The sequence below is a fragment of the Phytophthora sojae genome, assembly GCF_000149755.1.
Source record: "Phytophthora sojae unplaced genomic scaffold PHYSOscaffold_6, whole genome shotgun sequence".
Lineage (NCBI taxonomy): Eukaryota > Oomycota > Peronosporomycetes > Peronosporales > Peronosporaceae > Phytophthora > Phytophthora sojae.
In genome coordinates, this window is record NW_009258120.1 from 1,749,710 (window position 1) to 1,772,466 (window position 22,757).

General features: G+C 57.4%; 3 protein-coding genes across 3 annotated transcripts; 1 reads left to right on the forward strand and 2 right to left on the reverse strand.

Annotated features, from left to right (window-relative positions):
- Positions 1-814: 814 nt before the first annotated feature.
- On the forward strand, positions 815-1,520 carry PHYSODRAFT_513381 (hypothetical protein; the record flags this gene model as incomplete). The annotated part of the gene is made up of 2 exons (XM_009532482.1): positions 815-1,103; positions 1,135-1,520. Coding segments are annotated over 2 exons (675 nt in total), but the record flags the coding sequence as incomplete, so codon positions are not given.
- Positions 1,521-6,655: 5,135 nt separating this feature from the next.
- PHYSODRAFT_246387 (hypothetical protein) lies at positions 6,656-10,538 on the reverse strand (the record flags this gene model as incomplete). The annotated part of the gene is made up of 6 exons (XM_009532483.1): positions 6,656-7,767; positions 7,885-9,010; positions 9,101-10,003; positions 10,089-10,223; positions 10,303-10,449; positions 10,482-10,538. The coding sequence occupies 6 exons, from the start codon at positions 10,536-10,538 to the stop codon at positions 6,656-6,658; spliced, it is 3,480 nt and encodes a 1,159-aa protein (XP_009530778.1).
- Positions 10,539-14,481: 3,943 nt separating this feature from the next.
- PHYSODRAFT_335125 (hypothetical protein) lies at positions 14,482-17,955 on the reverse strand (the record flags this gene model as incomplete). The annotated part of the gene is made up of 7 exons (XM_009532484.1): positions 14,482-14,910; positions 14,943-15,129; positions 15,308-16,380; positions 16,416-17,132; positions 17,225-17,389; positions 17,463-17,753; positions 17,884-17,955. 7 exons carry the CDS (start codon positions 17,953-17,955, stop codon positions 14,482-14,484), a joined length of 2,934 nt encoding a protein of 977 aa, XP_009530779.1.
- Between the last annotated feature and the right edge of the window lie 4,802 nt (positions 17,956-22,757).

The following is a 22,757-nucleotide window of genomic DNA, read 5'->3' on the forward strand; positions in this document are numbered from 1 at the left end:
GGCAGCCGGCGGCACGTACGCCAGGTCCGACAATCGGCCTTCCCGACGCGATTAGAGTGGTCGGGAACTCAGCCGGGACAACCGATACCAGAGCCGAGATGGCCGTGACAATCGACGACGCCAGTACGGTCCCTGCGCTGCCTGTGGTGGTCTCTCCCACTCGGCCCACTTCTGCAACCGGCGCTGCAAGTTGTGCAAACAAGTGCACGATGCAGGCCGATGCGAAGTGTTCCAAGAACTCACCAAGCTTGTCCGCAACAAGGTGGACAAGAAGGACCTCACACCTGAGCTCCAGAACCTCCTCTTCACGGAACATTTAAACTAGGCAGCCCGCCAACTGAAACTGGGTTGGTCCCAATCGGGCTGCCACCGTTAGCCGCGCCTGCAGTCGAAGCAGAGTGCATCTACGCTTTTGTGGGCAAGTGCGAATGGCCGGATGAAGGACGAGGTACATGGGTGAACACGACGGAATTTGAAAAGGAGAGAGGCGAAAGCCTCGGTGGAGGTGACTTGAGTGAGAAGAGTGATGAAGAAGTGATTGAAGACACTGCCGAATACTGGGTGACGAGTGCAGTGCAGGAAACATCGCGCCGACGACTCGACGTGGAGGTACGCCTTCTACCCGGAGAGCGTATGGGATGGTGGTCGGCGCAGAAATTCGACCGACGAGTACGTATGAGGACGCTGGTGAACGGAGCGGTCAACGACTCGCGAACGAGGATCCTGCTGGACACTGGAGCAAACGTCAGTGTTATTTTCCGAGAAGTACGCCAACCGGCTGAGAATCAAGGACATTCCAGACCATGGTCGGTGTATGGAAGTCCAGGGTATCACCAAGGGCAAGGCGACGACGACTCGGAGGGCGTCTGTGAAGATTACGCTCGGATGGGAGCGTGTTTACGTTTCTGAGATGTGGATCATCGACCACAACGCAGGCGTCGACGTGGTGCTAGGCACCGACTTAATGATCCCGGCTGGGATCCGGTTGGACCTCTTCAACGCGGCGGCCAAGCTCCCGGACGAAGTGATGATCCCGCTGAATCAAGACGCAGAACATGGTCGACGAGGCCGAATGGGTCCATGTCAACGGGGGCCCGGTCGACGTGCTGCAGATTCCCGGCCGAGAATGGAAAGAGTTCCGAATGCAACGGAAACGTCCGTCCCCGACGACTCACGTGCCGTGGATCCGACGGACCGACAAGCTCATCCCTACGGTGAAGCGGTTCCACAAGGGACATCCGCAGCGGATCCGACTGACGAACCTTGACAACCGGCTCACGATCTGTCCGGCTCACACAACCTTCGTGGTGTGGGTACCAATCGGGTCGTTGCCGAAGTCTGAGGGATATGTGCGGCTCGACTCTGACAAGTATAGGGAATGGCAAGTCCTTGCCTACGAGGCCGCCCGCGATAAGACGCTGCTCAAGTGGGAAGCCGAGCTTTACGCTCAATGGTTAGCTGCCCAGCCGTCGGCAGTGGATCGACCCGAGTATCCCACTCCAAAAGGGCTGCTCCGACGGCCTCCCGAAGACTCTCAAGACGAGCACAGCTCGGAGTCGTCCGACAGTGATGGAGGTGAAGATTCTGACGGCTTGCCAGTGGGCAATGATCCAGAATCCGCACCAGAAGAAGTTGCGCAACGGATAGTTGCAGCCGTCGACGACTCGACAGGGGTGACCCTCAATACTCGAGTGGAAGCAGCTGCCTTGGAGACGTCTGAGCGCCCTGCTGGGGGAGATGAGTCGTCGGGAACCGGCTTGGACGAACCTACGGAGTCTAAGAGTGCTGAGGATGAAGTCCCGACGACTCAATCCTGCTCGAACTCGGATATCGAGGCCGGTTTGACACGACTCGAGCAGACGTTCATGTGTGTCTTGCGATTCTTGAGCACAGAAGGTACAGAGACCGCGAATGACGACGCCGCTAACTCGTTCGAGCATCTCGCGGCTGGTATCGGGTTGGAAGACTACGCGCACGAGCTGACGTTCCTTCCTGACTTGTCCGAAGCTGCTACGACCACTCTGGACTACGACGCAGACAATGTGCGGAATCCTGAGTTGTCGGCGACACGACAGGACGATCTAATCAAGGTGCTCAAGAACCATGAGCCAATTATGATCGCAAGCGGTAATGCGTTACCACCACCAGCATATGGGGTGGTCTGTGACATAGACGTGCAAGGGCACGCGCCGATCAAGCAACGAGCCCGGCGGATACCACTACGGCATCTCAAGAAGCTGTATGAGCTGCTGAGGGGGCTGCTCAAGGCTGGACTCGTGTCTTTCTCTGACAGCCCGTGGGCATCGCCGATCGTCATCGTCCTGAAAAAGAACGGGATCGACATTCGACTGTGCATCGACTACAAGCTGGTCAATGCCATCACAGCGATCATGGAATACGACATGCCACTCGTCGATGACTTGTTGACCGACCTAGAAGCATACCTCTGGTTCTGCTCACTCGACGCTGCGAGTGGATTCTGGGCCATCATGATGACGCTACGAGCGCGCAAGATCTCGGCCTTCGTCTGCCCGCTGGGACACTTCGAGTGGCTTCGCATGCCTTTCGGCCTCAAGAACGCGCCGATGATCTACCAGCGCATGATCGACAACGCGTTGTGGGGTCATGTCCAGCCGAAGGGAGGTTGGAAGGCCTTTGCGGAACGGATGGGAGCTGCCGAAGCCGAATCAGCACGTCTCCGACGACTCGAGTCGTCGGGATACCTGCAGAACCCTTCCGCAGCGTCCCGCACGAAGTTTGCAGCCGCTCACGACGACTCGCAGGCACTAGATCCTGTCGTGCTGCTGATCAACAGCCCGGATGCGGACATGTTTGCGACCAACGAGCCCGACGACTCGTCACTGGTTCCGGTGTTCGATCGCCGATCGTTTGTGGATGCCATATGCTTCGGAGGCAAGAGCTTCGAAGACTGCCTCGCCACGCTGGACGGGCTCTTGAGCCGATTTGAGGAGTGCCGGATCAGCGTCAGCTTCACCAAGAGCATATTCGTGCAAGGACGCGTCGATTTCCTGTCGCACGAAATCTCGCGAGATGGGATGCGCGCAGACCCCAAGAAACTGGACGCAATCACGAAGCTGGCGTTCCCTCGGACAAAAAAGGGGATGCAGTCCTTCCTCGGAGCGCTGAATTACTACAGCCGGTTTATCCAAGACTTCGCAGTCTATGGAGCTGCGCTGTACCACCACAAGGACGACGACTTCGCGCCCGGGGGTGACCTCGCTGTAGCCCGCCGCAGCTTCCAAGCACTTCAGCAGAAGGTGGCGGCGGCGCCGATCCTTCGGCACTTCGATAAGAAGAAGGACGTGCACGTGATGCTTTACGCGAACGAATGGGCACTCAGCTCGACATTGCTCCAGATGCACGACGACAAACTGCACCCCGTGCGGTTCTGTGGTCGCGTCTTGAAGGACGCAGAAATGAATTACCATCCTGCAGAAAAGGAGGTGTTGGCTCTACTCCAGCTCCTGAAGACCTGCTATACGCAGCTAGCGGGACGGACCATCCGCGTGTACACGAGGTTCTCTACGTTGGAATGGATCACCAAGTCCAAGTCACTCTTCGGGAGAGCGGTGCAATTCGCCGTGTTGCTTTCCACGTGGCACTTGATCGTCCAGCGCGTGAAGGAGAAGGACTGCGTATTTTCACAACTGCTCCAGTCGACGGTAACCAACTTTGTGGACCTCGATGACTCGCTAGACCTGGTTGCTCCACCAACGAAACGCTCGCCGACGACACGTATGGACCCAAACCTCCTGTACGCACGTCTCCCGAAGGCTCACACGGGGTTTGTGGTCTCCTTTGACGGCTCCGCGAAGACCGAGAAGTATGGTGGATATGGCAGTTGTTCGTGGATCGTGTGGCGCCTACCAGAATGGACAATAGTGATTGCGGCGAGCGCTTACCTCGAGAAGACGACTGTTAATCTCGCCGAGTTCACTGGCATGACCAACGGAGTGCTTGCAGCTTTGGACCATGGCGCCGAAGACTTGGTCATCGTCGGGGACTCGAGGCTCGCGATCCAGCAATCCCTAGGGGTGATCGCATGCCGGAAGGAGTCGCTGATGACTCAGCTGAGTCGCCACAAGGAAATCACGGCACGACTGCGGTCAGTCTAGTACCTGCACGTGGTTCGAGAATTCAATGCGGCCGCAGACTCATTGGCGTCGGAAACACTTGAATCCAAGACGTCGAAGGTGGTTCTGAGTGAAACTCGGATGGCAGAGCTCTGCGAACGGAACCGCATCCAGGAAGTGATCTATGAGTCGACGCCAGATGAAGCAACAGTGCAAAACCATGTTCCTGGGGGCTCTATTCAAATTGCGGACGGATACGAGGTGACCAAACCCAGGACATTCGCTGATTTCGTGCGCAAAGAACCTTTCAGGATCATGGCGATGACTCGTTCACAGGCTAGATCGAAGACGAAACGAGTCCGATTTGCGGACGACAGTACGAACGAGACGCCACCCAAGCCGATGACTCAAACCGACAAAGAGCATACTGATCAACGACCACCGAAAGCAGCTCAAGCACCGCCCGCAGCGCCAAACGCAGAAGACATTGACCCCGTCGAAGTCCAAGCGGAGAAGCGACGGCGCATAGTAGCTGCTCAGGACGAGGAACTACGGTGGGCAAACCTGAAAACAGTCCTCCGAGGCGAGGTCGAGAAGCTCGGGTACAGGGCTGCACGAGATGCCTGGAAAATTGCGGACAAGTTCGTTCTGTCCGACGACGGACTACTCGACAATGTGAATTCGAGTCGTCGAGACACGTCTGGAGAGCAAGAGGAGATCAAGCTGCGTCTCGTGGTACCCACCCCGATGATTCAAGAAGTGTTGCAGAACTGCCATGACTCGCTAGAAGGCGGGCACCAAGGGGTTGTGCGGACCTACCAGCGAGTCAAGCGGGATTACTATTGGTTCGGCCTCTACACAGACGTCGAGAAGCATGTGAAGTCGTGCCCGGACTGCAGTACCAGCAAAAGCCGACCACAGTTGCGAGGGTATTCTCCCGGCAACGTGTTGGCAGAGCGACCACTCCAAATTATGTCCATGGACTTCGTAATACCGCTCCCGATGACTCGGAGAGGCAACACTGCCCTCCTCCTGTTCCAATGTGCTTTCACGGGATTTGTGATCGCCAAGGCAATGTCGGACACGACAGCGCTCAAGGTAGCCCAAGCTTTCGAAGAGTGTATATACCGACGATTCGGAGCACCTTCGTTGGTTAGACACGACCGGGATCCTCGCTTTATGAGCGAGGTGTTCCAGGACTTTGCCGAAATGATGCAGTCAAGGTCGCGGGCTACGCTGAGTTATCGGCCCCAAGCCAACAGGCAGCAAGAGAGGTCGGTGAAGACGGTGATTCAACCCGTGAGAGTGTACGCCGAAGACCCGCTTCAGCAGGACTAGGACGAGATCGTGGAACGGTTGGTCTTCGCGATCAACAACTCACAAGACATGACACGGAAGGAAACTCCATTCTTCCTCGTCCATGGATGGGACGCTCAGTCGACGTTGAAAGCGATGTCGTCATCGCTCCGTAGGGGCAGTAGCAGACAATCCGACGCGCTGGCGTGGCGCCGGGACGTCAACCGACAACACCAGATTGCGCTCGAGATGGCCAAGGAATACCAAGCGACTGAAAAAGCCCGCCGAGCACGCGAACATAACGAAGCACTGAGCCGGAAGGAGAGATCAACCATCCCGATGACTGGCAGGAACAAGTCGTCGACAGCAACGCCAACTAATCAGGACGCGGACTCAGACCCCTCAAGCAACGCGCCGATGTCTCTATTCGAGCCGGGTAGTCGCGTATGGCTGTACATGAAACGTGTCAAGCCGGGGCTGACCAAGAAGCTGGCCCACCGCTGGCACGGCCCGTTCCGGATCAAGAAGAAGGTCAAAGAGTACGCCTACAAGCTCGAGTTGCCGGACCGGAGCGGCTATCGGTTTTACCCGGTAGTCCATGTCTCGCGGTTGAAGCTGGTGAGTGAATTCAAAGACCGCCCGAAGACTCGACTGGCGCCTGACATCACCGAAGACTCACGGCTGGACTTCGACGAGGGATTACTCCCCGAAGACAGCTGGGCACCTGATAGTCTGGCCGGTGAGAGCGAAGTGTTGGAGATTCTGGATGATCGGATGCCCATGTCAACAAGAACGGGACGCTCAGTGCGTGAATTCAAGATCAAGTGGGCAGATCAGGACGAGCCCACGTGGGAACCAGTCACCCACCTCTCCTGTGGGGGTCTTCTCTACGACTACCTGAGGCGCAAGCGAAGCGAGCAACGCCTTCAGATGGTACAGGTCGCGGACGAAGATTAGAGCTCGCTCGCGACGACTCAAAGATGATGAACTACGCCTGGGGCAACGCAGCCCAGGAGGGTAGACGAAAATGACTACTGCGGAAGATGGTGGCCTGTACCTGGGGCAATGCAGCCCAGAAACGCAGACGAAGACGATTACTGCAGAAGACTTGCATGATTTTTATTTTTTTGAAAACTGGACGTGACGATCTGGAAGAAGAATCAAGAAAACCTAAATACCCCAAGCTGAACGCACCTACGACTACAACCGTGAAAACTCAAACAGCTTGGGTGGAAGAAACACCTGCACCCGAAGACTCACCGTTCCTAGTCGTCACTATCCTCGCGAGCGTCACCCTGCAACTCAGCAGAAGCTGCAGCCTGCGCCAGCACCTGGAGGTGGTCCGAGTTGTCGCGAGCCACGTGAGGAGTAGCTGCAGACGCCGGAGGCTCGCTTGGCTCAGGACCCGAAGACTCGTCGGAAGCTTGGGCAGGTTCACGGAAACCAGCATCCCAATCAGCCGCGATCTCGTTTGGCGTGAGGTCGGGACAAACGACGATCTGGCGCCCGACTTCCTCGCGCGTGGTGTTTGCAGGGACGAACAGCGGAAACCTTGGATTGCAGGGGAAGAACGTCGTGTTGTACGGATGCTGGGCAGGAACATCCACCCAGCCATTACGCCACGGCTCAGCCGCGTCCAACGCCGAAATCTCGCTGACCCAGTCGGTCGTCTTGGGCAGCCACGTGAGGTTGTCGAAAGGGCAACCCAGCATAGAAGGCTCAAACAAAGACTTGGTGTGGAGAGCAGCGAACTTCGGTTCCTTGCTGACAAACCACCTCCAGAACTGGTAGATGATCTTGGCTCGGAACCGATCCCAGCGCTTGTTCCGCTCGGCAGCATACGCCAACCACTCAGCCTTGGCCTCGTCCAGCTCAGCTCGAACTTTGGCCTTCGCCTCAGGGGACCAATTATTCCCTTCCAGCTCCTTGGTAGCGATCCGGAAGCAATTCTCCACGGCGGGAGCCGGAATCCAGTGGTAACGCTCCCAATCCGAGAACCCAAGATCAATATCGTCAGGATCCCCGTACCCTCGAAAGTTGCTCCAATACCCGTTAACTCGAGTCGTCGGGGGCGCTCGCTGGGAGACCTTGACAGAAGGATCAAATCCGTGGGTGTCGAACAAATATGCGTGCTCCGGGAGACGCCGGCGAAGCTGCTGCCAAGGGTGGTCCGGGTTCTTGAAGTCTTTGAACGCCTTGATACCAGCAGCCGTGGCAGCAATCCGAGCATCCCCGGGAATAGGAGTCGGCAACTCGCAATTCAAAATCTGGATCCAGCACTTAGAAGCGCCAGGAAACCGGAATTCAGGAGCCAAGTATGGAGTAGCCCAGTTCAACACGTGTTTGGAGTAACGAGCAGTGGGCAGCACATCTCGGGCTGCAGGCGAGGCAGACAAAGAGCGCGCAGAACTTGAACTTGGTCCTGGGGCCGATAACTGCGTAGTGACGACTTGGCGCGATGATAACTTATGGCGAGACTTAGCCGGATTCTTACCTCGGGCACGAGTCGTCGGAACCTTCTGAGATGCCGCATTTGCAGGCCGGTGAGCCGATGAGACAGCGACCGAGGTGTCCGCCGACTCAGCAGAAGCTGCAGGATCAAGCGGAAGAGAAGCCGATGACTCAGCGCTGGCAGTAGGCAGAGCTGGCGCAGGTGACGAGAGATTAGTGGAAGCCGATGACGACAGACCGTCAGCAACCGGAGGTGACGAAGCTGGAACTACAGCAACCACCTCAACGCGCTCTCCCTCCCACTCGTCGAGTTCCTCTTCATCAGCAGAAGCAGCACCGCCATCAACCACTGAGTCGTCAACCAGACCCTCCGTCAATCCAGCATCCGAGTCATCTCCGAACCACTGAGGCACCTCCGGAGACTGCTCGACTGAAGCTAACTGCTCGTCCGTCCCTCCGCGATCAGCCCGATGACTCAAGCCACCAACTTGTGGATCATCACCGGAACCAGAGACTGGGACCTCAGCTTGGACAGGAGTTTCCGCAGAAGCAACAGGGGGCGCAGAACCAGGAACAGAGGGCGCAGTAGCCTTCGCGACTGGAGCAGGACTCGTGGGCGGAGAGACACTGGAACCAATGAAGCGCGCGTAGACCGGAGAGCCGCGAGGCACCGACGCAGAACGACTTCGTGCCCAGCGAGACTCCTTCCGCTTCTTGGGCAACTTCTTGGGCTTCTCCGACGACTTCCTCACGGGAGACGATGACGCCGATGACCCAGCCGATGACTCGGCAGAAGTCTTGCGAGCCTTCGACCCTGAGCGACTCGGCCGAGCTGGGGAAGCAGCAGCACTGACGTAGCCCGAGTCTTCGCGAGACCTCTTGCGAGACGAGAGCCGTGGAGAAGACGATGACCGACGCGACGCGCGAGATTTCTTGACTGCAGTGGCAGACGTCCCCGGAGTGGTCTTGTTTACACCAGCGGGAGCGTCCTTGCGCAAGGGATCCCCGATGGAGTCATTCAGTGAGAAGGCAGTCCGAGCCAAGTCTTCGGCGATATCTCTGTCCGGCTTGGAGCGGTCTGCTGTACGGTACTGCTTCTGCAAAATCGCGAGAGACTCGGAAGTAAGATCCAGCAAGCTCCAATTGAGTTCACCAGTCGAGCGAGATACCTGGAAGCAAGATGAGTCATCGGGACAAAGTCAGCAAACATAAACCAAATGACGACCAAATGGTGACTACGAACCTTCTACGGCGAGGACCAGGACGTCGGGGTCCATATCTTCCAGCTGCACGTGAGCGCGAAGCGTCTTGTTGGCACGGGTCAGCCGCTTCACTTGCTCTTCGAGGTCCTCATTGCGGCGGCGAAGGCGAGCTGGTGCGGTGTCGTCGGCGGCGTCCGAGCGAGTCAGCAGATCGTGCAAGCACCTGCTTTGAGCAGTCGAAGAAGCAACGGCCGCCTTGTAGACCTCCTGCTCACGTTTCAACTGAGCTAGAGCCCGAGCTTGCGAGTCTTCGGCCACCCTGACACGATTCTCCTGCCGCTCGTTACACTCTCTGAGGCCATCCACGGCGGTGTTCGACGACTCGAGCTCGACGATGTAATGAGCCTCCAGCAGACGAAGATGCGCGACATCCTTCTTCAGCTGTGCGATCTCGTCGTTCGCGTTCTTCAAGAATACCTTCTGGTTCTCCAAAGAGTACGTCTGCGACCGCAACCGATTCTCTGCAGCAGCCTGCGCTGACTCAGCAGAGTGCAGCCGGGCGCGCATAGTTGCCATGTCCAGCGTCGAGCCTTCGCCAACATCCATGTTCGACTCCGCAGCAGTAACCACTTCATCGAGGTTCCGGGCCGACGCCAGGCAAGAACCCACGCGGCGATCACCACGGATGCTCGGTCCCAGCTGCAGGTTCACCGAGAGACGGCCGAGAGACTCCAGCTTCGAGCTCAGCACCGCCAAGATGCGCTCCGACGACTCATCACATGCACCACGGACCAGCTGCTCAAGGGCGTCGCGACGCATAACTTGACCACGACCGCGCGAGTTGTCGGGAGCAGGCTGAGAAGAACCAGGAGACCCAGGGCGAGATGTTGCCGGGGTTCCCGAAGACTCGTGGCCACGCATAGCCTCGATAAGTGGCTGCGGAGGCACGCCACCAGCCGACTGCAGATATAAGCAGACGCATCAACGAGAACAACGTCAGCACGAGTGAAAAGAAGGGAGACGCATGCAGAGACAGGGTACGCACCTGTGCGGCATCGCCTGGACGCGGAGTACCGGCAGCCGTCGACCCAGCGCGAGCAGAAGACGACGACCGAGCAGGCGAAGACGCAGCAGAAGCCTGGCCGGAGAGGCCGCCACCAGAACTCGACGCAGCGGGAGCCTGCCGCCAGCAGAATAAGCGCACACGCGTGAGGGTGAGCAGTCGACGGCACGAGCAGGAGACCGAACGCAGCACGTACCATGTCAGCGGGATCGACGCCGAGCGCCCGGAACGCGCGGGCCAGCGCAGCCTTCGCGGCGCGAGACGACCCAGCCGTGGTAGCGCGAAGCACCGGGAGCACCCTGACGCTCACCAAGTGCTGTGGCTCGCGACACGGTGTGGGCAGCTGTGGTGTCGAGAAAGTTGAGTGAAGCTCACGGCAAGCCCCGCGGCATTCGGCGTCGACTCAACTGGCGGATCGAGGCACATCGCCATTCGTTCGATGGTGTTTGACGGCCGTGGATTGGCCAGTCTGGACCAATGACGATGACTCGTCGACACTCAAGCTCAAGCCGTGGTGTGTCCACACAACACCGGAACTTCAAGGACGACCCGAACCTACGGCGAACTTTGGCCTGGGTTCCGCACCTAAGGCGACTCTTCGAGTCATCGGGAGGCCGTCCGAGCCTTCAAGAGAGTTCTGAAGAGTCGGGTGGTTACCTGGAAGATCCACAGCGGACACGTCTAGACTAGATATTTGCATTGAACCATAGGAAAGAGAAGATAGAACAGATAAGCCCTTTGGGCAACAACGACAGAACAGCTTTTCCTCCCAACCACTCAAGGAAGACGTCCGGGCTATCGGTGAGTTCCCGTAGCAATTGGATAAACCTGTTGGTAGGATTATGACTGTCGGTGGACGCGCCTGCTAGTATCGTAGCGTGCGTTTACCCGTGGTCAGGCCAAGAGTAGTGAAGAAGTGGCCATGTATACGAAGGGCGAGTCATCGCCGTGTAGTGGAGGAGCGAGAGCGCACTCCATTTATCCTTCCCGTCGGAGTATAGTTCCGGCACCCTCGTATCAAGCCGTGACTGGCTGGGACCATTCCTTCCTGAGGGCCTGCGAGGTTTATATTGTGTGTGAGAGCGTGTCAGCCTTTGCTCGTGGCTGGTGACGCTGGGTTTCCGTCAGTTGACTAAGCGGAAACACGATACACAGAGGAAACATCAACCCGGTGCAAGGGAAAGTTCCTGGGCCTTCAGGTTCTAACCCTAACAAGCCCATTGAGTCATCGGGACTTGGTGGGTGTTGTTGGTGGGGAAAGTGTGCTATTATATAATTTAGTGCGTGTTCCTACACGACACTGGCGCGCGGCACTCTGCTGCGCGATGTCCAATCTTCCGGCAGCGGAAGCAAGTCAGAGGACGAGCGTTCCGACCTCCTCCCCCACCATAAGCCGAGCGCCGTCGATCACCCGACGCCTCAATTGCGTCGATCTCCATGGGCTCGGGTGCGGATACCCGAGAGACGCCCGGCATAGCGCGCGCGTACGATGCCGCCACCACGTAGTCCTCGCGGAGCGCGAGGGCGAATGCCTCCTCGAGCGAGGAGGGTTCGGCTCTCGTGAGACAGTACCGCGTCATGCCTTCGCGCATCCCGAACACAAAGACATGCACCTGAGATGCCATGTCAATGGGGTGGGTGACAATGCACGACGCATGGTGTCGTGTCTTCTGGACGTAGTCGCGCATGGACATCTTGCCTTGTTTGAGGGCGAAGAACTGAGCACGAACGCGCGACTCGTCTTGGGGCGGCTCGAACGCGAGCCGGAGGTCACTCTGGAGCGCATCCAAGGTGGGGAACGTGTGCTGGTCGACGACGAGCTTGCCGAGGGCCCACTCGTTGGCCTTCCCGGACAGCCGGGAGAGTAGGAAGTTGACCTTGGCTGCCGGTGCTTCAATCATGCGCGAGGCGATAGCGATGTCGATCTCGCGGAACCAGCGGTTCAGCGGAAGCCGGTCGTCACCCACACCGGAGTATGTCGATGTCTCCAGTTTGACGACGTCGTTCCTCGAGGAGCGCGAGGGAGTTGTGACCCGCCGATTCGCATCTGCGAGCTCGCGTTCCATGAATTCTTGGGCAGCTTGGCGCTGTTGTTCCGGCATCGCTGAGCTCAGCAGCGAGGTGACAACAGCCTCTCCGGACACCGCCGCGAGTGTAAAAAAATGATTGATAAAAAAATACAAAAATGCTATTAAAATACTTATTAAATTTTAAATTTAAAAAAGTCTAAGAAACCACGTACACCTAAATAAATAATTACAATCGAGCTAATTATTCTTATGGGCCTAAGTAGATTTGAACCGCATTTTTTTCAAACTTAAATCCTAATTTTAAAAATTTGTTAAAAAAATGCATTTGGTTATTTAGGAATGATTTATTGTGAATTTATTCTTTTATCATTTGGAGGTAAAATTAAATTAAATTGGTATTTAATTGGACCGGATTTTAAAATACATTTAGTTAGATTAATAATTTAACAAACACTTATATTCAATATGTTTAATTTAATTTATTATAAAATTTGACTGGGGGAAGGCACCATGCTCCAGGGTTGCCCCTGAAGGTCCGGACGTCAGGACTTGGCTCATCTTGGTCTTGGTCGTTGGAAGGACTACGAAGTGCTACGAGGTGTAACAGGCCAGGTGTGTGTCCGTTACTAGCTTACACGTAGCGGTGAGGAAGCTTAGTTAAGACTCGGATTTAATGAGACCAAGCAGTCAGTCTTGGATAAAATCAACTCTGTTTTATGTTAGGACCAGGGCGGCTACCCCTTGGTCTCGTGTGAGCCACTCAAATGCAGTTCAACGTCTGATTGGCTGAAATGGGGTCTGGCTCCCCCAATTCAGCCAATCACGATGACCGTCAGTACACGCTAGCCGTGTACTGACTTAACTACTTTATGTACTGTCAATCTACCTACTTATGTAACTGGGGCCCATTACAGAAGTCCTCCGAGCACTCTGTCGATCCGCGGATCTCGTTTTGTTCAGCAGCGTCTTCGTCGATCCGATATCCGACGACGCCTCTTCCCCTGGTTTTTCCTTCACTTTCACATCTTCTACGGACTCACGGTAAAATCCGGAGTCCCCAAGAGATCCGGGCACGCGCACCATTGTGGTGTAGCGGGATCGGCCAAAATCGGGTTAAGGCCTGATCGAGCTTCCCACCAGCGCCCAGACACCGACTAACGGAGGGGGTCCCCCAACGATCCGTGATCGGCTGAACTTGTTCTCACCTTGTGTACCCGTCGGCGGGCTGGATCTGCTCTCTCGGGGCTCCGAAGATGCAGCACTTGGTGAAGATCGAATGTCTTGGCGTGACGCGGGGATAGGTTGTGGAGCAGCGCGGAATCTTCGCTCTGCGTCCGAGTATACGCTCCGATCGAGGGTTGTTCGCTCCGATCGGTCGGCCTGGAGTTGATCCAAGGCCTGTAGTTGCCTTTCCGGGTGTGTTCCTTCCTTTCCTGAGTTGCTTGCCGCTTCCTATAGCGGGATCGAAGTTGATCTAGAGGAGAAACGATCGCCGGCCAAGCTCTAATATCCGGTCGATCGAGGACTTGCACACAGAAGATAGCTCACTAGAGTAGATCAAACTGGCCTATGTATTAATCCAGTCTTAACCGTACCACTAGTTCACTACCCAAAGTGTCGACGCTGCCGAGGCCAATGCAGTTCCTGGGACTTGACGACTTGAGGGGACTTGTGCTCTTCGGTGCAAATTCTGCTCTGATTTATGTTTAGCTGGTATCTCTCTACCGCTACCATCTCATCTACCATCCTACAACTCAACAACCACTGGATTCTTGACCTGACTTCGTCCTCCATGTGCATCCCATCGTGGTCGATCCCCGATCCACGATCAACCCACGTGGATCGGGAACCGATCCACGATCGACTCCTGATCTGCGATCGACTCCCGATCCACGATCGATCTCGATCGGCGATCAACTCCCAATCGATGACTGATGCCGGTTGCTGTGCGCCGCCGATCCATCATCTTCCGTCCTCGGCCGTCCTAGATCTGCGAGATCTGTCGTCGATCGGGGCTTGGGTCAACCACGAATCACGCCACGGTTCGAGCACGATCATCCACAATCCGGCTTGCCACACGTCCTGCCTTACGCGCCGGCGTCATCGGGCCACTTGAGATCTCCCGAAGAACTCCCTCTGATCCACATATCCTTGCTGCCTGTCTCTCGATCGCTGATCTCCCATACTTCCAGTCGATCGGCCCTGCCGCCTTTCTCAGAGAACAATTCTTATTCAGTACTTCTCCACAATGAAGCCTGCGCCACTGCCTAGAGGGTTCCGAACCTCGGCCGACCCTGGAGAAGAACAAGCACGACGGAGTGGAGCTGACACGGTGCCCAACGACGTTAGATCTCCGACGAAATCTGAGCCAGCACGCCAAGGTTCGACTCCGTAGAGGATGCCCCTTCGTCCGACCCCTTGGTCCCCGACGAGGGGCTAGGAGAGCGAGCTTCATGAGCAGCAGCAAACTCGGTGACCCACGGGGCAACGACCATCGACGTCCGCAACGACGGCTCTATCACGACCGACGACGCCACAGCCTCCCTAGTCATGTCTCGAGGAACAAACAAGGGAACATCGTTGCACGGAGCGAACGCAGTGTTGTACGGGTGGCTTGCTGGATCTTGAAACCAGCAGTTACGCCACGGCTCGCCGGCGTCAAGTTCGGCAATCTCAGAGATCCAGTCGTCGGTCGTAGGGGCCCACTCCATCACCTCGAACGAGTATTGCGAGTAAGAGGGCTCCAAAAGAACCTCGGTCGGGTGCTGGTGGGGCTGCCCGTCGTAGTGGATGACAGCTTGTTGACCATCCGATCTCGCAACCGGTCCGCACGGTAGCTGCGCTGCTTGTAGTACTTGGCCCACTTCTTGCGAAGCTTCACAACCACCGGGTTGCGGTGACCGAGTGCTGCAGCGAGGTTGTCGATGAATGCTTTGATGGCCTTCGCCCAAATCCAATGACGACGCTCCCACAGGGCCAGCCCGAGGGTCGCCCTTCTCGTTAGGGTGAAAGGAATTGCCCTGGAACTGCCTGCTCAGGCGAACGACGAGTTGATGCCCGGTAGCCCGTCGAGAAATTGCTCGATTTGGCGGGTACCCAGTCACGTCGATCAGGCATGGATCCGGGAAGAGCCGGCGCAGAACTTGGAAAGGGTGAGCGAGGTTCTCCTACTTGCCGAAGGCCTTGATCCCGTCCGCCGAACACGGAGCAACTAAGTCGTCGTCAAAAATGAGAGGCACGCTAGCGTTCTGGATCAAACTCCAACACTCTTGACCGCCGGGTGACACGAATCCCGGTTCGAGAAACAGTGACGCCAGGTTGTTGAGCTTGCGCGACCCTGCCGCCGCGTCCGAAGCGTCGACCACCGCAGGGGCGATAGAAGCAGGACCAGCCCTCGGTGTGGCAGTCACTGTAGCTGTCACCAACGCGTGAGCATGAACCGAAGTCGACCGAGTGTAAGGTCGATGGGGCAGCGCAGCTGGAGCGGCTTGGGCAACCACAGGAACCTCGGTCGCCGTAGCCTGAGGTGCCGGAGGTGCTGCAGGACCTGTCCGTTGGGCAGCCGAGGCTTCGCTTTCGTCGTCGGAGCCAAACATCTCTCGCATGAGTGCTGCACGATCCTCCGAGGTCTCCGAGCCATCCGACGACCCTCCTTCTGGCGAGCCCTCGGGAGGCGATGAGTCACCGGGGCCAGCGGCAGTCCTCGTTGGAGGAGCCGACGGCGAGCTTCTCGAGGCAGACGGACCCTCGTTGTCACCATCAGGAGACTCGGCAGGTGCGTCGCCCGTCGGACCAACGCTGACCAAGGCTTGGGACACGATCGACGCAGCTTCGGGAACCGGGACGGCAGGCGGAGACTCGGTGGTAGTAGCAGGAGCCTCGGAAGCGGGGCCTTCAGCCTCCTCTGTACCGGCCGGCGCTTCCGGAATCTCGCCGGGCTCAAGATCGTCTTGCGGGACGTCGTCTGGACTTCCAGCACCGCCGAACTCGAAGTCGGGATACCCCTCGTCCCGCGGAGGTGGAGACCGAGCTGGCTGAGGAACTAGAGTAGCGCCCGTCAACCTAGGGTATAGCGGCACGTCCGAGTGCTCGTACGGAAGAGGCTGAGCATCCAACCGGCTAGTTCGGAACGTCGTTGAGGGTCGTGGCGTCGACGGAGGCGGTGCAGGGACCTCACCCGATGCTGACCGAGGCTGGATGACCCAGCGGCCGCTGCAGCTCTGACTCTCAGGTCGACCGACGGTCTACCGAAACGCTTGGGCGGAGAAGGCTGAGATACCGTGCCCTCGGCAGAGGCCGACTCGGCTTGCGAATCGGGCTTGCGCTTGAACGCCCCGGTGGACTCAGACAAACCAGCAGACACCACCTGCGAAGCCGCGGGAGCAGCTGAACCCTCGGTAGGCTCAGCCATCGATACGCCAGCCGTCTTGGACTCTTCCTCTTCCTCGGACGAGGATTTGTTACGGCGCGGACTCGCGACAGTGACCGTCAGTGGAGACAGCCCGAGGAGATTCCAGTCGATCTCAGCGGCGGAGATGCCAGCCGAGGCCAAGACCAAGGAATCCACGTAGAGCCCATAGGCTGCCGAGTGCCGTCGAAGGATAGAGTTGGCCCGTCGCAAGCTGTTGTTCTCGTCCGTCAACGCCCTGATACGGGCAGGGATAACATCAGCTCGGTCACGGTCGGCCAACTGCTTCCGAAGCTTTTCCAACTGGGTGTTGTAGACAACGAGGCTTGCTTTGATACGCTCATGGATCTGCGTGTTCCGGCGAACAGCAGCTGCTGCGTCTGCTTCCGCGGTCTGCGTCCGACCTTCCAACGACCGAGTAATGTTGCCGTGCTGGGAGATGGCCGCGTTCATCTCCAACAACTGCTGATTAGCGTGTGTGAGCTCGGTACGCATGTCTTGGATGTTCTGGAGCGCTTGGTTGCAGTCCGAGTTGGCCGTCACAAGGAAATAGTCAGCCCGTTGGCGGAGATGCATCTCCTCGTCGAGCTTGTTTTAGGTGTCGACGAGCTCCTCTCGCAACCGATCGTTGTCGCGACGGAGATCCACCAGCCCATCCGACTCCGCGAGAGGGAACGTACAGGGGCCACAGCCGCGGCCAGCACCTCACCGACGTTAGTGGCAGCTTGCAGGTTGCGGTCGAGAACAGGGTTGACTCGAGCTAGAGGCAAACGGGCAACACCCACGACGAGACGAGCGAGTTCCAGCACCTGCTGCTCGCCCAAGACAACCGCTGTCGGAGGAACCTCGGCCGGGCCAGCACCAGCTCCGGCGCGACCCCCTACAGCTGCCTCGCCCCCCCCCCCCCCCCCCCCCCACCGACGCCCCGCGAGTTGCCAACGTGACCGAAGGCGCGGGAGTTGGCGACGGTGGAGCGCTGGCGCTTGGCGGTGGTGTCGGCGGCGAGTCGGGAGCCTCTTCAATGGGAGCTGCCGGCGGGGGAGTCTCGGTCGCCCCAGCAGCAGACTCAGGACTACTTGGAGGAGCCGGTGGAGAGTGGACCGAGGTCCCGGAGGCGACAGGAAGAAGCGTAGGGTCACCTGCAGACGCGGCCGGGGCTGGAGGCACAGCACCAGCGGCGATAGGGGCGGTGGCACCCGCCGAACGAGCCTGGCGCGCCGGACGACGACCCGAAGTGTCGGTGGCGACATCAACAGCTCCGTGAGATGATCAAGAAAGAGATGGAGTCAACAACGAGGATCCGAATGACAGTGAGGAGCAGCAGGAGCGACGAACGTACCGGTCCGGAGCACTGGAGAGCCCGAAGAGCAGCGGCAGCCGCGTCGGCGAACGCACGCGATGGATGAGCCATGGAGTCGAAGAACATAGGACGCCTAGACGCTCACCAGCTTGGGAGGCTCGCATCGAGGCGGGGGTAGTTGTGGTATTGGAAGTGGCAGTTTCTAACGCTGTTGACCCGCCAGCCCGACAATCAACTTCAATCAAGGGGCAATCAAGGCGAGGTCAAGCGAGAGACGGAGATGGCTGCTTCTGATTGGATGATGACATTATCCTCGGTAGAGTGACAGTCAGTGGCCGAAGCCTCGTCGGGGCTCCACGGTACCAACTTGAGGGTACAGATGCATTTAGTTGCGTACTTCGACCGCACTTATTAGTGTGGCCGCGGTCGTCATTTGATATGTCCGGAATCGCCTTATTGCGGTCGTTCACCCTAGATATTTGTATAGGGATATGGGACTCATCATAGGATGATCAGAACGAGGCCCCAGGGCCTCAGAAAACTCAGTAATAAAAAGACTGTCTTCCCCCAAAGCCAACAAGGGTCAAGTCCGGCTTCGGTAAGTGTAGCTAGCTTATTGGAGTGCCTGGATACGCTCGGCTGCGTGTGGATGCCTGTCTGGGAGCTTATCGTGCATTGACCGAGAGTTTCCTTGGCAGAGCCAAGAGTTGGCGTGGCCGGAGAGGCAGTAACGGTATTAGAGTATCGTTCAATATATATTTGTGGGATTAGAGTGTCCCTGAGTGTATTAGTCTACCTACCGAGGTTTTACCTTGGTCCCCCTGTATAAGGCCTAACACGCCGGTACCCTTCCTTTCGGAGGGACTGCAGTGGAGTTGCGCGAAAGCGCTACATATAATCCTAGCCTTAGCTCGTGGCTAGTGGTACAGGTTTTTGGGTTGACCGAAGATAATCTAAGGTGCACAGAAGCGCTTGCAACCGACCCGGTGTAAGGGATCGTTCCTGGTCTTCAAGTTTTGATCCAATAAGCGCTTACCTTTGCGGGTTAGCGTGTTGTTGGTGTCTCTAATACGTTTTGGTAGAAGAGAATTTTAGTGGAATTACCACATCACAATGATGTCTTCACAGCAATCAATCCTTCAGATCGACCAGTTGCAATGGAAGACTGGTATATTCTCTTATATGGCGGATATGTTGTGGATGGCAAGAGTAGGAGAGGAGCGTGGGTTTTGTTGGGCGGTTACCCACCCAGAATCGAAGCAGTTGGCTTTGTACACGTGATTGAAGCACAAGATGGAGATGGCAGCATTACTCCATACCTAGAGCGGGCGATGAGCCAGTTGATACACTGTGCATTACTATCGACAGTTCGACTAACACTCCAAGGCACCTTTCTGAGTACTCGCGGCAGTACAGCGCCGCCAATTTCTAGTGTTGGAATGCTGGTAAGAAAACCGCTTACGAAAGGACCACAAAAAGCCGTAAAAGCCTTCGTGAAATCACGCCAACTGGCAAGACACACAGACGCAGTGCTCCTGAGAGCAGATAGTCCGCAGCACTTTACCACCAGGTTACAGAACGAAATGAAGACCAGTAGTAGCGAAAAGGGGTTGCATGATCATTATTCGATTCGGAACACCCTACAGCAATTCCAGGACTCTATAGTTTCTCGTTAAACGTAAATAGAGGACCTCTTACCCCCCCCCCCGGGAAAGAACTGTGGTATTAATAATAAACTTCCAACTAATACACCTCAACTTGTAGGCTGTGGAGCGCATGCTGACATTGACACTGCCATAGACCGTGGTGTTTAACTGCTATTTGTTTTCGAATTGAGGTAAAAAAAAAATTGCTGTCACTAAGCTAATACGCCAAGGTGGTCGGGAGGTGGATGCAGGAGCTAAGAATGAAGACCATGGATCAGCGCAAGTAATTTGATTGTTCGAGGAACATTGTCTTTCTACATGGAAAGTATGCGTGAAGGCAGTGAAGGACTTTACTTTTTTACTTTATGTTATATATCTAGATATGACTTTATGTGTGACGGGGCACACAGCACTTCTTAACAGAGGAAGCAGGAGTATACAAACTCCAAGTGAACAGCCGTTCACGTGTCCCTGGTCTGAAGGGGACGACTTGACTTGAAAAGCGGTAGATCTAAGACTGAATGTATTTATAGGTTGGTACAGATTTGGCCTGCATACAAATCCTAAGCTCCCCGTAGTTTGTGTCATACAAAATGTATCTGTTGGCTCTGAGGCCACTTGGGTCACTATCCAGGGGAGTGACCGATGTAGCCATGCCGGAATAGTGACAGGGTCACTATTCCATGTAACCCCGTTACATCCTCCCCCACTTAGATTCGATCTTATCGACCAATCAGAGCAAGGTTACGCCGGTGACTCACATTTCACTCGCAAAGTCGAAATCCATCGACAACGGCGCGAGCTCTGGCGCCTCGGCTCCCGGGCCTCACAGAGCAACTGGCGCATCGCCGAGCAAGCTGCAGGGTCTCCACGTCGACCGGAAGCATGCCTCCAAAGCGCAGTGCGCGCAGTGCGAAAGCACCTCCGAAACCGCGGGCCGTAGGGCCGAAGACCAGGGCGGCCAAGGCCAAGGACGAGTCGTCCGCGCTGATGGAGGCCATGAAGGCGGCCGAGGAGGTTGTGCGCTCTCGTAGCAGCACGCCGGAGAGTGGCCGTCAGGCCGGGGCTCGGAGCAAGTCTCCTGACGCCGCGCAAGGCAAGGAGGAGAGTCCTCGGGGCCATAAAGCCCGGCTCGCGACTGGGAAGCCGACGTCTTTGACTGCACGATGGTCCAGTACTCCGGTGAGAGTTCACCCGACGACGAGAACGTCTCGGAGGGCAGCACGCGCGCTACCGAAGGCACGGAGCTGGCGGCAGGCGACATGACCAACGCATCGGCCGACGCAAAGGCCTCGTCAGAGAAGGAGGCGGAGGACGCCGAGTCCGGCTCAGGCGACAGCATAGGGTCGTGGCCGAGAAGTCGCCGAGCGACGCGGGCTCCAAGCCCAAGGAGGTGCTGGCATCCAAGCATCTGACGCTGGCACAAGGTCGTGAGCGTGCCCAAGCGTCGAAACCGGCTGCCGCTGCGAAGGCCGCCGAGGCCAAGGCGAAGAAGCGCTCAGCTTCCAGGTCGCCTCGCGGCTCCAGCTCCAAGCTGTTCATCGACTCGGAGTCTGAGGACGAGGAGGGTGCCGTCTACGAGCCCAAGGAGCTCTCCAACAACCTCGACGAGCAGCAGCAGCAATACCACGCTGCTAGCTCGGGTGCGTATGCCAGGCAGCCGACTGCCACGACTGCCATCGAGTCTTCTTCAGGCGGGGATGCACGTACCCGCAGGGCTACTTCCCGCCCGAGCCTGGCACTGGTGCGCCAGCGCTGTTGTAGAAGCTCTCGGCTCCTCGTGGCCTTATCGGCGGGTACACTTCGAGGTGTTCCTATGAGCGTGCTCTTGTTGAGAAAGAGCCACTCTTTCTTGGCGACGTTGAAGTCGCCCGGTGTGTGCTACTAGCACCACACAAGCTCACACTGAAGGAGTTCACCACGCTTCGCAAGAAGCCGGAGGACAAGGGTGGACTCCATCCTGTGTGGGGTTTCCTTTGGGTCAAGCCGAATGACAACATGACCTGGAGCGAGGTGGAATACCTCTTCTGGTGCTACGTCCAGCGCAAAGGGTATTCCGACCAAGAGTTCAAAGAGCTCCGTGAGGATCGCACTCTGTCCGCAATCCTGGACGTGCGCGAGCTCCGCATCGAGTTCGCTCAACTCGTGAGCAAGCGCAAGCTCCACTCGAAGATGGACGAGCTGAAGCAAGAGGCGAGAGCCAAAGCTCGTGAAGAGCGTGGGCGTGGTGCGACTACGTCTGCTACCGTGCCCCGGGTACCGGCCAAGAAGCCAAGGACTACTTACGAAGCTGCCGCTGCTTCTCGTCCCATATCGCAACAGCCTTCGGGCAGTCTGCCTGGAGCTGCTCAACGGGCTCCCACGAGTTATCCGACTCAGGGTAACCCCTCCACTTCACGAGCAGCTGGCGCTTGCCATGGAGCCGCCGCTCCCGGACTACTCGTTCCACGTGGTAGTGGATCGGCCCATTACGATCAAGGAGGGCCGGCGGTGGCCTCGCACGGCCATGGCTACGAGCCTGAGGCGACGCAGCCGTATGCTGGGGCCCCGAGTCAGGTGGTGGCCCTGCAGCAAGAGGAGATTCGTCTTCTCCGGGACCGTGTGTACGTCCTCGAGATCGCGCTTGGCGTCGGCGTCGGTGGCGAGGCTGCCGCTCGTGCTGGTCAGCCTGGTGCCGTGGAGCGGCTCCGTGAGGATGTTGCCTCGCTCTATCAAGAAACTCGCAGTCTCCATGGCCGTGTGGATCGTCGAGCCGACCTGTCGTCTTACGACTCGCTGCGAAACCAGCTCGCTGGCCTTCGGGCCGAGCTTCTTGGCCACGCGCCGTATCCGGAGCAGCAGCAGCTCCACTCGTATCAGGCCCAGTTTGTCCAGGGCTCGTACGGGGCCCCTGCGTATGCTGCTCCGATGTACGCCGCGCCGTCTTACGACCAGCGCGCGTATCAGGCGCCTTACCGCGACCCGACGCCGCGCTTCGAGGAGCTGCGCTCTTCTCCACCGGGCCACCCACCTCTTCCTGCGGGGCAGCCAGAGCCAGAGGGTCATGGTACCTCTTAAGACGACCCACGTAAAACGTCGGGTGAGTCGTCATCGGCTTGGGCAAGTCTATGGTGTACGCCGCGCCATGCCGGCTGAGGACCGTGAAGGGTCCAATGAAGCGGTGCTTCAGCTTGTTGCTCTCGACCGAGCTAACAGTGTTTAGCGGTAGGTTTCTAGTATCTAGGAGAACTAAATCCCCAACCTTAAACACGTTCATGTTTCCTCTTC